Source organism: Priceomyces carsonii (genome assembly GCF_900007245.1).
Source record: "Priceomyces carsonii strain CBS4050 genome assembly, scaffold: Debaryomyces_carsonii_scaffold_4, whole genome shotgun sequence".
In the NCBI taxonomy this organism is placed as follows: domain Eukaryota; kingdom Fungi; phylum Ascomycota; class Pichiomycetes; order Serinales; family Debaryomycetaceae; genus Priceomyces; species Priceomyces carsonii.
In genome coordinates, this window is record NW_026946677.1 from 398,917 (window position 1) to 411,507 (window position 12,591).

The window sequence follows — 12,591 nt, forward strand, 5'->3', positions numbered from 1 at the left end:
ATTTACAAAACAAACAAAATGCAACTTTTGAACGCTGTGTATTGCTTTTTGTTGTTAACACTCGTGTCTGCTAATCGTTACTTGATTTCATTAAAGTCAACAGAGACCTTAGACTCATTTTTCAAATATGACATCAATTACCCTCTGGGGCAGAGAGCAAAAGCCTTTGTCAGTGATATGTTCTCAATTGGCAATTTTTCTGGTTTCTCGGGAGACTTCTCTAAAAGTGTTATGGAAAGATTGAAAAAGTGTCCTATGATAGCTGATATTACCCCAGACATCAATGTAAAGGCATATGAATTGGTGACACAAGAAGACGCACCCAGACATCTTGCAAGGTTGTCTCAGAGAAAGAAACTAATGGAAGATTTCAAGTATGTTTATAATTCCCTGTCGAGTGGTTTGGGTGTGAACGCCTATGTCTTAGATTCAGGTATCGAAATTACACATCCTGAGTTTGAGAAAAGAGCAAAAATAGGTAGAGATTTTACTGAAGAAGGATCGGGAGACATTAATGGGCACGGAACTCATGTGGCTGGGATCATTGGTTCAAAGCTGTATGGTGTTTCGAAAAATGTGAACATCATTGAAATTAAAGCTTTAGACCAAACAGGGGCTGGGTCCTTGAGTACCGTTATTGCAGCCATAGAATTCGCTGTGAACCATAGAAAAGACAGCGGTAAGCCGGGCGTTGCCAACCTCTCTTTAGGCGCAGTTAAAAACAAGGTCTTAAATATGGCAATTGAAGCAGCAGTTGACACTGGGCTAGTGGTTGTTGTAGCAGCAGGAAATTCTAATGTCAATGCCTGCATGACTAGTCCTGCAAGTGCTGCCTCTGCTATCACTGTTGGTGCGATTGACGACCACTTTGATAGTATTTCATCATTCTCGAACTGGGGAGAATGTGTAGATATATTTGCTAGTGGCACTGCTGTGCATAGCGTTAATGCCCGTAACACCGAAAGATCACAAGTACTCTCCGGAACGTCCATGTCAGCTCCAATAATATCTGGCTTGGCTGCAAATTTGCTTAGTGAAGGCGTACCTCCAGCTTCAGTTAAGGACACTATAATCGAGCTTTCAACGAAAAAGAAGATCCCAAGGTCTTCATTATTCTTTAAAAAAAGAACTCCAAACAGAATTGCATATAATGGAATGGAGACTATGCCTGACGAAGAATCAGATTCAGAGTCAGATTCAGACGAAGATTAGCTGTGTAGAAAGAGATTACTACGACATAAACTAAATTAAATATTATAAAATGACATTTCCTTTTTGTGCTCGAGACATTTCTAATTTCTAAAACCCGATATAGTGTCAATTTTATTCGAAACAAGCTACTACAACAAGGAAAAGAATAAGACTGCGATCAACAACGCGCTACTTCAACTCTAAGCCACCAATTCTAGAGCATTTACCAACCAATGATGGAAAATAATATAAATAATTCGAGCTCTTTGTCTTCCATCAAACATGTTACAGATAATGAATCGGCAAATAGTATGATTTACCGACCATTTGTATGATGGCGCTTACGAATACTAACTTTCAGACAATGAATCCAAAATGAGTGATGATAAATCATTAAATCTGGTTGAAACGAAGAAAGAGAATGCGGAAACCTTACCTTCCAAGACCAACGTTACCGCCGAAAAATCATTTGGGATTAAGCATAATGAATCAATTGACAACCCATATGATCCCCATCCAGCCTGGAACCCTCCACATGAGGTTCCGATTACTCGATGTGAGGTTGAGGCAATATTCTTACAACTAACTGATGTGTTTGGATTTCAGTATGACAATACAAAGAATATGTTTGATTATCTCTTTAGATTATTAGATTCTAGGGCTTCAAGAATGGGACCAGTTCATGCACTTCGCTCACTACATGCAGATTACATAGGCGGGCTAAATTCTAACTTTAGAAAATGGTATTTTGCAGCTCAGTTGGATATTGATGACTCTGTTGGCTTTCACAGAAGTTTAAAAAGAGATTTTAAAATATCGAAGGTTCGTCAATTAGACCAAAATGAGACACAGTGGTCAAATAATATGAACACACTCTCTCCAACTGATTGTGTTATACAAATATCTTTATATCTTTTATGTTGGGGAGAAGCAAACAATATTAGATTTATGCCCGAGTGTTTGTGCTTTATTTTCAAATGTTGCAATGACTACTATTACGCCTTAGATACAGAAAAGCCTATCCCGAGCTCGAGCTGTAACTTTTTAGATCACGTCATAACTCCACTTTACCAATTTTATCGGGATCAATCTTATAAGCGATGTGAGGGAGATTATTATCATACGGATAAGGATCACGAAGATACTATTGGATATGATGATATGAATCAGCTCTTTTGGCACAGAAGAGGCTTGGAAAGATTAACGGTTCAAGACGGAAAAGTACAATTTATGAGTCTAACTCCCAAACAAAGGTATCTATTGTTGCATGAAATTGATTGGAGTAAGGCATTCTATAAAACATTCAGAGAAAGACGAAACTGGTCCCATGTGTTTGTGAACTTCAGTAGGATATGGATTATTCATATAACTGTCTTCTGGTATTTCACTGTATTTAATGCCTCGTCGATGTATATAAATAACGACGGAGCTCAAATGCCTTTAAAAGCTATTCAATTTCGTTTAGCTTTCATGTCTTTAGCGGGAGTCTTTGCCATATTAATGTGCATTGTGAGCATCTTTATTGAGTTGTATTTGGTGCCTAGAAGATGGCCAGGTGCGCGACCTGTAACTAAAAGGCTACTTTACCTAACATTAGCTCTTATTGCCAATGTGTATCCAACTATACACTTATGGAGAGATTTTTCGACGGGGCTAACAAGTAATTTAGGATTAGTTATAGCAGTTTCTCAATTTGTGCTTTCTGTTATCATGGTTGTTTATTTATCTGTTGCTCCATTAGGGGCTTTATTTACAAATGTGTCACAATCTAAAGATAGAAACCTTTTGCTGATGAAATATTTTGTTGGTTCCTTCCATTCTCTTCGTGGTTCTGGTCGACTTTCCTCGTATGGGTTATGGATTGCAATATTTACTTCTAAATTTACGGAATCTTACTTTTTTTTGACACTTTCACTTCGAGATCCTATTATAGTGCTCAGTAATATCAAAATGAATGGATGCGACTCTCTGAGTTGGTTAGGCAGTTGGGTGTGTTCCCATCACTCAAAAATATTACTCGGATTGATATGCTCAACTGATTTAGTGTTATTTTTCCTTGACACTTACTTGTGGTATATCATCTGGAACACCATGTTCTCAGTTTGCCGTTCCTTTTATATCGGTGTTTCGATTTGGACACCTTGGAGGAATATATTTTCTAGACTTCCTAAACGAATATTTTCGAAGTTAATCGCATCTCCGAATGAAAGAAATATCAAGGCCAAGCTATTAGTTTCTCAAATTTGGAATTCAATAGTCATTTCAATGTATCGAGAGCACCTATTGTCATTGGAACACGTCCAGAAACTTATATATAAACGAATTTCCTTGAGCTCTGATGGTCGCTCATTCTTAAAAGAACCGACATTCTTCATATCGCAGGAAGATCAGTCCATGAAGTCATCTCTATTTGATGAACGATCCGAAGCACAAAGAAGGATTACTTTCTTTGCTCAATCATTGTCTACCCCAATGCCAGAAGTGGGAGCTTTACATACAATGCCTTCCTTTACTGTATTAATTCCTCATTTCAATGAAAAGATTATACTCTCTTTAAAAGAAATTATAAGAGAGGAAGAGAAGTATTCAGACTTGACAATGTTAGAATATTTGAAGCGGCTTCATCCCCTAGAGTGGCATTGTTTTGTTAAGGACACTAAAATGTTAATGGAGGGATATGATAATACATTATCAAGATTTGATTTAAAGAGTGGCTTAGATGACTTATCTTATTATTCCGTGGGGTTCAAAATTGCCACACCAGAATATATTTTGAGAACAAGGATCTGGGCTTCTTTACGGTCACAGACCTTATATCGTACGATATCTGGGTTCATGAATTATTCAAGAGCTATCAAACTTTTATTTGACGTTGAAAATCCTGATAACGATAACTTTGAAAACGACGAGTCAAAATTGAACTTAGCATCGGCTATGGCTTTAAGGAAATTTCGTATGGTGGTGTCCATGCAAAGGTTTAGACAGTTCACAACCGAAGAAAAGGAGAACGAAGAATTTTTATTACGAGCTTATCCTGAGCTTCAGTTATGTTACTTAGATGAAGAAGTTGATCCCCAAAGTGGCTCACAGGCATTTTATTCTGTCTTGATTGATGGGAGCTGCCCAATTATGGAGAATGGTGAACGTGTACCTAAATATAAGATCAAGCTCTCAGGAAACCCTATTTTAGGAGATGGTAAATCGGACAACCAAAATAATGCTTTGATATTTACTCGTGGTGAATACATTCAATTGGTTGACGCAAATCAAGATAACTATTTAGAAGAATGTCTTAAGATTAGGAACGTATTAGCCGAATTTGAGGAGATGGTGGTTCCTCTAAACCCTTATTCTGTGGATTTGAAAGGAACTGACTATGCTCATCCTGTTTCAATAATTGGAACTAGGGAGTACATCTTTTCAGAAAATATTGGGATTTTAGGAGATATTGCCGCTGGTAAGGAGCAAACATTTGGGACTTTGTTTGCCAGAACAATGGCTCATATAGGTGGAAAATTACACTATGGGCACCCTGATTTCCTCAATAGCGTCTTTATGACAACAAGAGGTGGTGTATCGAAAGCTCAAAAGGGATTAAATTTGAATGAAGATATATATGCTGGAATGAATGCTTTACAGAGAGGAGGAAGAATAAAGCACTGTGAATATATACAATGTGGAAAAGGTCGAGATTTAGGCTTTGAATCAATTCTAAACTTTACGACAAAGATTGGAGCTGGTATGGGCGAACAGATGCTTTCAAGAGAATACTTTTACTTAAGTAGCGAGCTCCCCCTTGACAGGTTCCTTTCATTCTACTATGCTCACCCTGGTTTTCACTTAAACAACGTGTTCATTGTTCTCTCTATAAAGCTTTTCTTGTTGGTAGGAATCAACCTTGCTGCTCTCACCAAAACCTCAGTTATGTGTGATTATCCGACTCCAGATGCAAATGCTCCTCAACATCCCGTCGGCTGCCAAAATTTAATGCCCGTTGTTAAGTGGCTCAAAAGATGCATCTTTTCTATTTTTATCGTTTTTGGGATATCCTTTTTGCCCTTGTGGGTTCAGGAGCTATCTGAGAGGGGGCTTTACAAAGGAATTATCAGGTTAGGAAAGCATTTTGCATCTTTTTCACCTCTTTTTGAAATATTCGTATGCAGGACATACGCTCAATCACTAGTCACCGATTTTGCACTAGGTGGTGCTCGATACATATCTACTGGTAGAGGATTTGCGACTGCAAGGGTATCTTTTGCAACATTATACTCAAGGTTCGCTAATGAATGTTTATATTTTGGAATAATTTCGGCATTATTGATTATTTATTGTTCAATTAACATGTGGATTTTACCACTTATCTATTTTTGGTTCACCATATTTGGATTTTTAATTTGCCCCTGGCTCTTTAATCCTCATCAATTTTCTTGGAGAGAGTTCTTCCTTGATTATGGTTTTTTTTTGAAGTGGTTGAGTAGAGGCAACTCTGAACCTTGCAACTTTTCGTGGATAAATTTTACTAGATTGGCTAGAAGTCGTATAGTTGGGGTCAAACAGAAAGGAGCTGCTGACTCAGGAAGTATAAAGGTTATCAATGATATTAAAATATCGCGGTTGAAGTTTATATCTGACCTCTTTTTTACAAAGCTGCTGAGTATTGTTTTGATAGGAACTGCATATTTCTTTTCTATCTCACATGTCAATGGAAGTTCACCAGAAAAGCCATTGAACGTCATGATAATGCTTCTAGTGATTACATTACTCCCAATAATTGTTGATATGTTGATTTTGGTCCTCTTTTGTGTCTTATCGCTTCTACTTGGATCTATCATTAAGTTCTCATTTAACAGTTTTTCTTCAGTCATAGCAAATACCGTGCATATTTTAGCTGTATTGAATCATCTTATATTCTTTGAACTTCTTTGGTTACTACATAGATGGGATTTTTCAACAATGGTGCTTGGCCTAGCTCTCTCCTTGTTAATCCTGGGATGTATACTTGATACTTTTATCGGAATGTTCGTCAGTAAGGAATTCAGACATGATCATTCAAATAGAGCATGGTGGTCCGGTAAGTGGGCAGCAGATTTCCATGGTTGGGATGTTATCAACCAACCCATTAGGGAATTCATTTGCAAAACCTCAGAACTTAGTTATTTTGCAAGAGATGTTGTGGTTGGTCATCTAATTTTATTTTTGCAGCTTCCTATCATAATAGTACCTTATGCAAACCAGTTGCACTCTTTGATGCTTTTTTGGTTGAGACCATCCGAACTTACGCGTTTTCACGTAGTTCCGAAACTGCAACAAAGATCAAAGAGGCTAAGGGTTTTGTTGTATGCAACTATATTTCTTTTAGCATTCATTTTCTTTATGAGTTTGTTGGTTTTACCAATTGTTTTCGTTAAGGTATACCATGTGGACTTTGAAGATTATGTACCAACCACTATAAGGGATTTAATTTAAAGCATGGGTAAAAATAAAGCTAAATAAGAATTTTCTAGAGTTTACTTGTTCTTCCTGAAGTCTCTTTGATTCTTGATGTATATAAATAGGCAAGGCAGAAAAATCAAAAGATTAGACTCTAAGAAGAGCCTCGTATTTATAGGGTAAATTATCATTATTTGTAGCCTTTAAGTTAGAAACTAGCTTTTCAATATCAGTTTTATTGCAGAGATCAAGAGACAACAGATACCTCTTAAATTTAGAAAGTGACTTCAACATCTCAAGAATCTTTGAGGGCCAACTTACCACAGAGTTATGTGAAGACACATACGCAGCGGCTTCCATGTAGAATGCGAGAAAGCTCGAGTCTAAACAATCTTTGAAAATATCTTCAATGTCACAAGGATTGAGATTTATCACGTATGAGTATGCGGCTGACTTGTTCTCTTGAGGAACATTACTCAAATGTAAGAGAGTATTCATAATCGACCCAGCCTCTGAAGTTTTCGTTTCTAAATGTATCAGCTTTTCGGTTTCTTTGGCATGTTTCTTGCCGGAGAATAGTTCATTAACTGTAGAATTAAGGTCCTCAGAATTTTGAAAATCAGAACTATGCATAGTCATATGTTTATCGCCTAATGTTTGATAATTATCGGGTAGCTGTTGGACTGATACAACTGGTATTACGGTTTCTTTGAGTCGTTTCAATTCTGTCAACGCTGCTGAATTATTTGAGTCTAACCTTAAAACTTCACTGAAAGCCTTTTCCGCAGAAGTTCGATCTCCCAGCCCTTTCTGCGCTAAACCCTTTCTAAATAAAAGTTTAGTCTTAGTCTTTATATCAGGATTATTGCTGAGTCCATCGTTGCAGTCTTTAAGTGCTCTATCCCAATCCTCTAGTTTAATAAAACATATTGCCCTATTAGAGTATAAGACAGGACTATCAGGTGCCAAGGTTATTGCATCTCTGTATACCTTCGCAGCTTTTTTAAACTTTTTCTCAGCGAAAGCCTTATTACCTTCTGTCTTTAATTCTTCAGCGGTAGGCATATCATATCTGGTCTCTGGTACCATACGCTCTTTATATTCTAACTGAAATATTATTTTATGTTCGCGGATATCTTGAGTCGATGAAAGAACCGGCATCACTTTACAACTATGAAAAGCTAAAAGTATGACCAAAGAAGAACTACAAGATGAAATGGATGCAATCGATGCTATTTTTCCAGACTCCACTAAATATCTATCACCGCAAATTTATGAACTTGTTTTGCCAGATCATGACTTATTGAAATTTATGATCAATTTCCCGGTAGATTATCCCAACATTACTCCTGAAATCTTGGAAGTGACGACAGATGACCACAAGAATTATAGCGATACAAACTACATTGAACAGAGAGCAAATCTGGTGTTGCAACATATTTTTAGAAAAGGAGAAGTATGTTTATTTGATTTTATTTCAGAAATGGGCCCTCTAATGGAAAAGCATCATGCACACCCACAAGACCAAGACACGAAGACTACACAAGATGAAACGGAACTAGAGACACGATCAACTTCTGAATACTCCAAGGATCTGGGAAGGTCGTCCAATGATTCGAAAAATTCAGTAGTAGTTGATCCATTGAAAGGGTGGTTCGTTTCAGATGCGATAACAGATAGAGGCTCAACCTTCATTGCATTTTGCAGAGAGGTCAATTCAGTTGAGGATGCGAAACATTTTCTAGATACGTTAGTGATAGATCGAAAGATATCGAAGGCCTCGCATAATATCAGCTCGTGGAGAATACGAAAGGAGTCTGGTATCCAATATCAAGATTTTGATGATGATGGAGAGACCGCGGCAGGTTCACGATTGTTACACTTGTTGACAGTAAGTACTTTCAAAACATGAAGATTTGTTTCTATTTTACTAACCAGAACTATGGCAGATGATGAATGCATGGAACATAATTGTAGTCGTTAGTAGGTGGTTCGGTGGAACTCACATTGGACCTGATAGATTTAGACATATTAATTCAGCAGCCAGAGATGCAGTAAAAAAAAGTGGACTCATTGACTTGAAAGATGATCCTCCTCGGTCCCGTCAAAGCAAAAAGAAAACCTAGAATTTAAGATGCATTTTTTGTTTTCCTTCTTTTAGCATTCTTTAGAGTTTTATGGTTTCTTTTTTTAGAATTTGTTTCTGTGCTTTCATCAGCATTTTCACCTCTATCAGTCGACTAATAATGTTAATAACAGTCTTGGATTAAACTAATATCTTACTTACTTCTAGCTTGTCATGTTCTGACAGTTTATCATCTAATGAGGGTTGGGAGGTACTGTTCCAGACTCTTTTCACAGGTATGTGAGTCGCAGTATAAGCTTCATCTAAATTGTCAGTATCATCTAATGTATTTATAGATGCATGTCCTATAGATCGAACCGACCTTAGCTTCCTGCTGTTTTTCATGATCTGTGATGATATCGGTGAGGCCCATTCAGAATCATCTTTGCCGTTTATAGGTCGCTCTTCATTTACAATGTCGGAATCAGTACCTATGTTTCTCATGAACTTCATGTTCATTACTCTGCTTGAAATTTCACCCATTTTGAACAGCTTGCTCACTATCTCTATCATCTACTACTAATTACTGTCTATAGTCGATACTATCAACAGATAATGCAATCGCGATGCTCCCTCTCAAACCTGCATATATGTAATTTTTTTAAAAGTTTTTAAGCTCATCAAGTTGAATAAGAACAGACTAAATAACCTCATCATTGTGGAGACCTAACCAAAAGCAGGTTGAAAATTTTTCGATATGAAGTCAAATTTTCAATTTTCAAACCTTCTAGGTACAGTCTACTCTCAAGGAAACTTGGTATTCACCGAGGATGGTACTAAACTATTGAGTCCCGTGGGAAGCAGAGTATCCTGCTTTGATTTAATAAAAAATAAGTCATTTACCTTTAATTATGAACATAGAAAAAATATAGCTAGGATAGCGCTAAATCGACAAGGTACGCTTTTTTTATCCATCGATGATGATGGGAGGGCAATTCTTGTAAATTTTATTTCAAGACATGTACTTCATCATTTTAATTTTAAAGAAAAAGTAAGAGATCTACAATTTAGCCCGGATGGAAAATATTTTGCTGTGGCAGCAGGTCGATTCATTCAAGTGTGGAAGACTCCAGATTTAGTTGAAGATAGACAATTTGCACCGTTCGTTAGACATAGAGTCTATGCTGGTCATTATAGTGATGTTACGTCTGTAACATGGTCAAATGACTCCAGATTTTTTTTAACTACTTCGAAGGATATGACATCTAAAACTTTTTCGTTATCCTCAGAAGAGAGAGAGGTTGCTATGACTTTTGCGGGCCACCGTGACTACGTAATACGAGCCTTCTTTAATAAATCACAAGAAATCATATACACGATCAGCAAAGACGGTGCCCTATTTACTTGGGAATACACTGCCGCGCCATCAGAATCTTTAGAAGAGTCAGATTCAGACGATACAGAGAGCAAAGAGCAAGCCGAGAAACAAATGAGTTGGAGAATTACGTCTAAGAACTTCTTTTTCGCTAATGGTACTGTCCAGTGTGCAACTTTTCATGCGGCATCGAATATTTTGGTTGTCGGCTTCTCAAACGGAGAGTTTCGCTTGTACGAGTTACCAGAGTTTAATTTAATTCAACAATTGAGTATGGGACAAAATGCCGTAAACACGGTCACTATCAATAGCACAGGTGAATGGCTTGCGTTTGGGTCAGGTAGTTTGGGACAGCTATTGGTTTATGAATGGCAATCAGAATCCTACATATTGAAGGAACAAGGGCACTTTGATTCTTTGAATTCTTTATGCTATTCGCCTGATGGATCGAGAATAGCTACAGCATCGGATGATGGAAAAATAAAGATTTGGGATGTGATTTCAGGATTTTGCTTGATGACATTCAGTGAGCATTCGTCATCTGTGACTGAGGTAAAGTTTGCTAAGAGGGGCCAAGTTTTGTTTTCGTCTTCGATGGATGGTACTGTGAGAGCGTGGGACTTGATTAGGTTTCGTAATTTTAGAACATTCACTGCTCCTGAGAGAATCCAATTCAATTCTCTTGCAGTAGACCCTAGCGGCGAAGTTGTTGTTGCTGGATCACTCGATAGTTTTGAAATTTATATTTGGTCTGTTCAAACAGGTCAGTTATTAGATATGCTCACTGGCCATGAAGGACCAGTTTCATGCTTGACGTTTGGTTCCGAAAGTTCTATTTTGGCATCCGCTTCATGGGATAAAACTATTAGAGTATGGGATATATTTGGACGCTCACAACAGGTTGAGCCTATCGAAATAACTAGTGATGCTTTGTGCTTGAGCATGAGGCCAGACTCAAAGGAAATTTCGGTCAGCACTTTAGATGGGCATATTACAGTATTTGATATTGCAAGCGCAAAGCAGCTACATTTAATTGATGGGAGAAAGGATATCTTGAAAGGAAGATATCTCGAAGATAGATTTGCATCTAAAAATTCAGCTAGGGCTAAGTTCTTTACTACGATTAGCTACTCTTTCGATGGCTTAACATTAATTGCGGGAGGAAACAATAATTCAATTTGCATGTATGATGTGTCAAACGAGGTATTATTGAAGAGATTCATGGTATCTCAAAACATGATGTTGAATGGAACACAACAGTTTTTAAATAGCAAGAATATGGGCGAGGGTGGTTCTCTCGATCTTATAGATAGGGATGGTGAAAATTCGGATGTTGAAGACAGATTGGATTCAACTTTGCCTGGTTCCCATAGAGGTGACCCTACCGCTAGGAACACAAGACCGGAAATTAAGGTAAGCTGTGTTCAATTCTCTCCTACTTCTACAGCATTTGCTGCTTCATCAACGGAAGGACTTCAAATATATTCAACTGAGAATGACATACTTTTCGATCCCTTCGATTTGGATGTTGATATAACCCCGGATAATACACTAGAAGTGTTAAAAGAAAAAGACTATTTAACAGCACTTGTCATGTCACTCAGACTCAATGAAGAGTATTTAATTTGCCAGGTATTTGAAGGTATACCAGTCAAAGATGTGAAGCTTGTATGTGATGCATTGCCTATAGTTTATCTAAACAAAGTTTTGAGTTTTATCGGTGATTCTTTGATTAGAAATGAAAGTCAACATTTTGAATTCTGCCTTCTTTGGATCAGGTATTTACTTGCAGCACATGGCAATTATATCAGCTCAAACAAGCACGAGTTTTATAGCTCTTTAAGAATGATACAGAGGTTTTTGAACAGATCAGCCAAAGATATCATCAGTATTTCTAAAAGAAGTTCTTATTTATATTCTTTTTTGGCTTCATCAAATGAAGTAAGAAGTAATAACAAGGAGAAAAATGAAGGACTTGATTTAATAATGGGAGGATCTGACTCTGATGAAGAGCACGAGGAAAACGAAGAGGAAGATAATGAAAGCATCAACGAAAGTGATATCGAATGGCATTCTGCTCATGATATTCAGCCTAAAGTAACTAATGGCATAGCATTTCCCGATGAGTTAGATAGCTAGAATAGAGATCTATTATTTATTAATAGCATTTTGACAAAATTATGAGAATTAGTAGTCGTAGAACTTATCACGGTGCAGTTTCGCAGCCACCAGGATGCCGGATCACAAATGAAATATTCCTTCTGTTGTTACGCTCTTGAACTCTAAAGAGGTAAATATGAAGCATTAATTGATTCAAGTTTCCCGCTGTATAAAAGACATACGTCTGTCCTTGTCTTTCACAATATAGAACATTGAAATATGTCAGAGTATTCACCATCAAACTTCCTGCATAACAGAATATGATTTAGTGACCATAGAGATGCATAACCCTATCTACGTCAGTAAGATTGCTGTGTACTTGCCCGCAATTTTACTCTATGGTCCTAAAAGATAAAGTCATCTCCTCACT

At 37.3% G+C, this 12,591-nt stretch overlaps 6 protein-coding genes across 6 annotated transcripts; 4 read left to right on the top strand and 2 right to left on the bottom strand.

The window, feature by feature from the left end:
• Positions 1 to 18: 18 nt before the first annotated feature.
• On the top strand, positions 19 to 1,212 carry PRCAT00003693001 (S8 family peptidase; the record flags this gene model as incomplete). Its single annotated transcript, XM_062953639.1, has 1 exon — positions 19 to 1,212. The coding sequence occupies one exon, from the start codon at positions 19 to 21 to the stop codon at positions 1,210 to 1,212; it is 1,194 nt and encodes a 397-aa protein (XP_062810422.1).
• Positions 1,213 to 1,566: 354 nt separating this feature from the next.
• GSL2 (Gsl2p) lies at positions 1,567 to 6,657 on the top strand (the record flags this gene model as incomplete). Its single annotated transcript, XM_062953640.1, has 1 exon — positions 1,567 to 6,657. One exon carries the CDS (start codon positions 1,567 to 1,569, stop codon positions 6,655 to 6,657), a length of 5,091 nt encoding a protein of 1,696 aa, XP_062810423.1.
• A 111-nt stretch (positions 6,658 to 6,768) lies between these two features.
• PRCAT00003695001 (uncharacterized protein) lies at positions 6,769 to 7,782 on the bottom strand (the record flags this gene model as incomplete). The annotated part of the gene is made up of 1 exon (XM_062953641.1): positions 6,769 to 7,782. The coding sequence occupies one exon, from the start codon at positions 7,780 to 7,782 to the stop codon at positions 6,769 to 6,771; it is 1,014 nt and encodes a 337-aa protein (XP_062810424.1).
• A 28-nt stretch (positions 7,783 to 7,810) lies between these two features.
• On the top strand, positions 7,811 to 8,533 carry PRCAT00003696001 (uncharacterized protein; the record flags this gene model as incomplete). Its single annotated transcript, XM_062953642.1, has 1 exon — positions 7,811 to 8,533. One exon carries the CDS (start codon positions 7,811 to 7,813, stop codon positions 8,531 to 8,533), a length of 723 nt encoding a protein of 240 aa, XP_062810425.1.
• Positions 8,534 to 8,887: 354 nt separating this feature from the next.
• PRCAT00003697001 (uncharacterized protein) lies at positions 8,888 to 9,259 on the bottom strand (the record flags this gene model as incomplete). The annotated part of the gene is made up of 1 exon (XM_062953644.1): positions 8,888 to 9,259. The coding sequence occupies one exon, from the start codon at positions 9,257 to 9,259 to the stop codon at positions 8,888 to 8,890; it is 372 nt and encodes a 123-aa protein (XP_062810426.1).
• Positions 9,260 to 9,443: 184 nt separating this feature from the next.
• PWP2 (snoRNA-binding rRNA-processing protein) lies at positions 9,444 to 12,200 on the top strand (the record flags this gene model as incomplete). The annotated part of the gene is made up of 1 exon (XM_062953645.1): positions 9,444 to 12,200. One exon carries the CDS (start codon positions 9,444 to 9,446, stop codon positions 12,198 to 12,200), a length of 2,757 nt encoding a protein of 918 aa, XP_062810427.1.
• Positions 12,201 to 12,591: the final 391 nt, after the last annotated feature.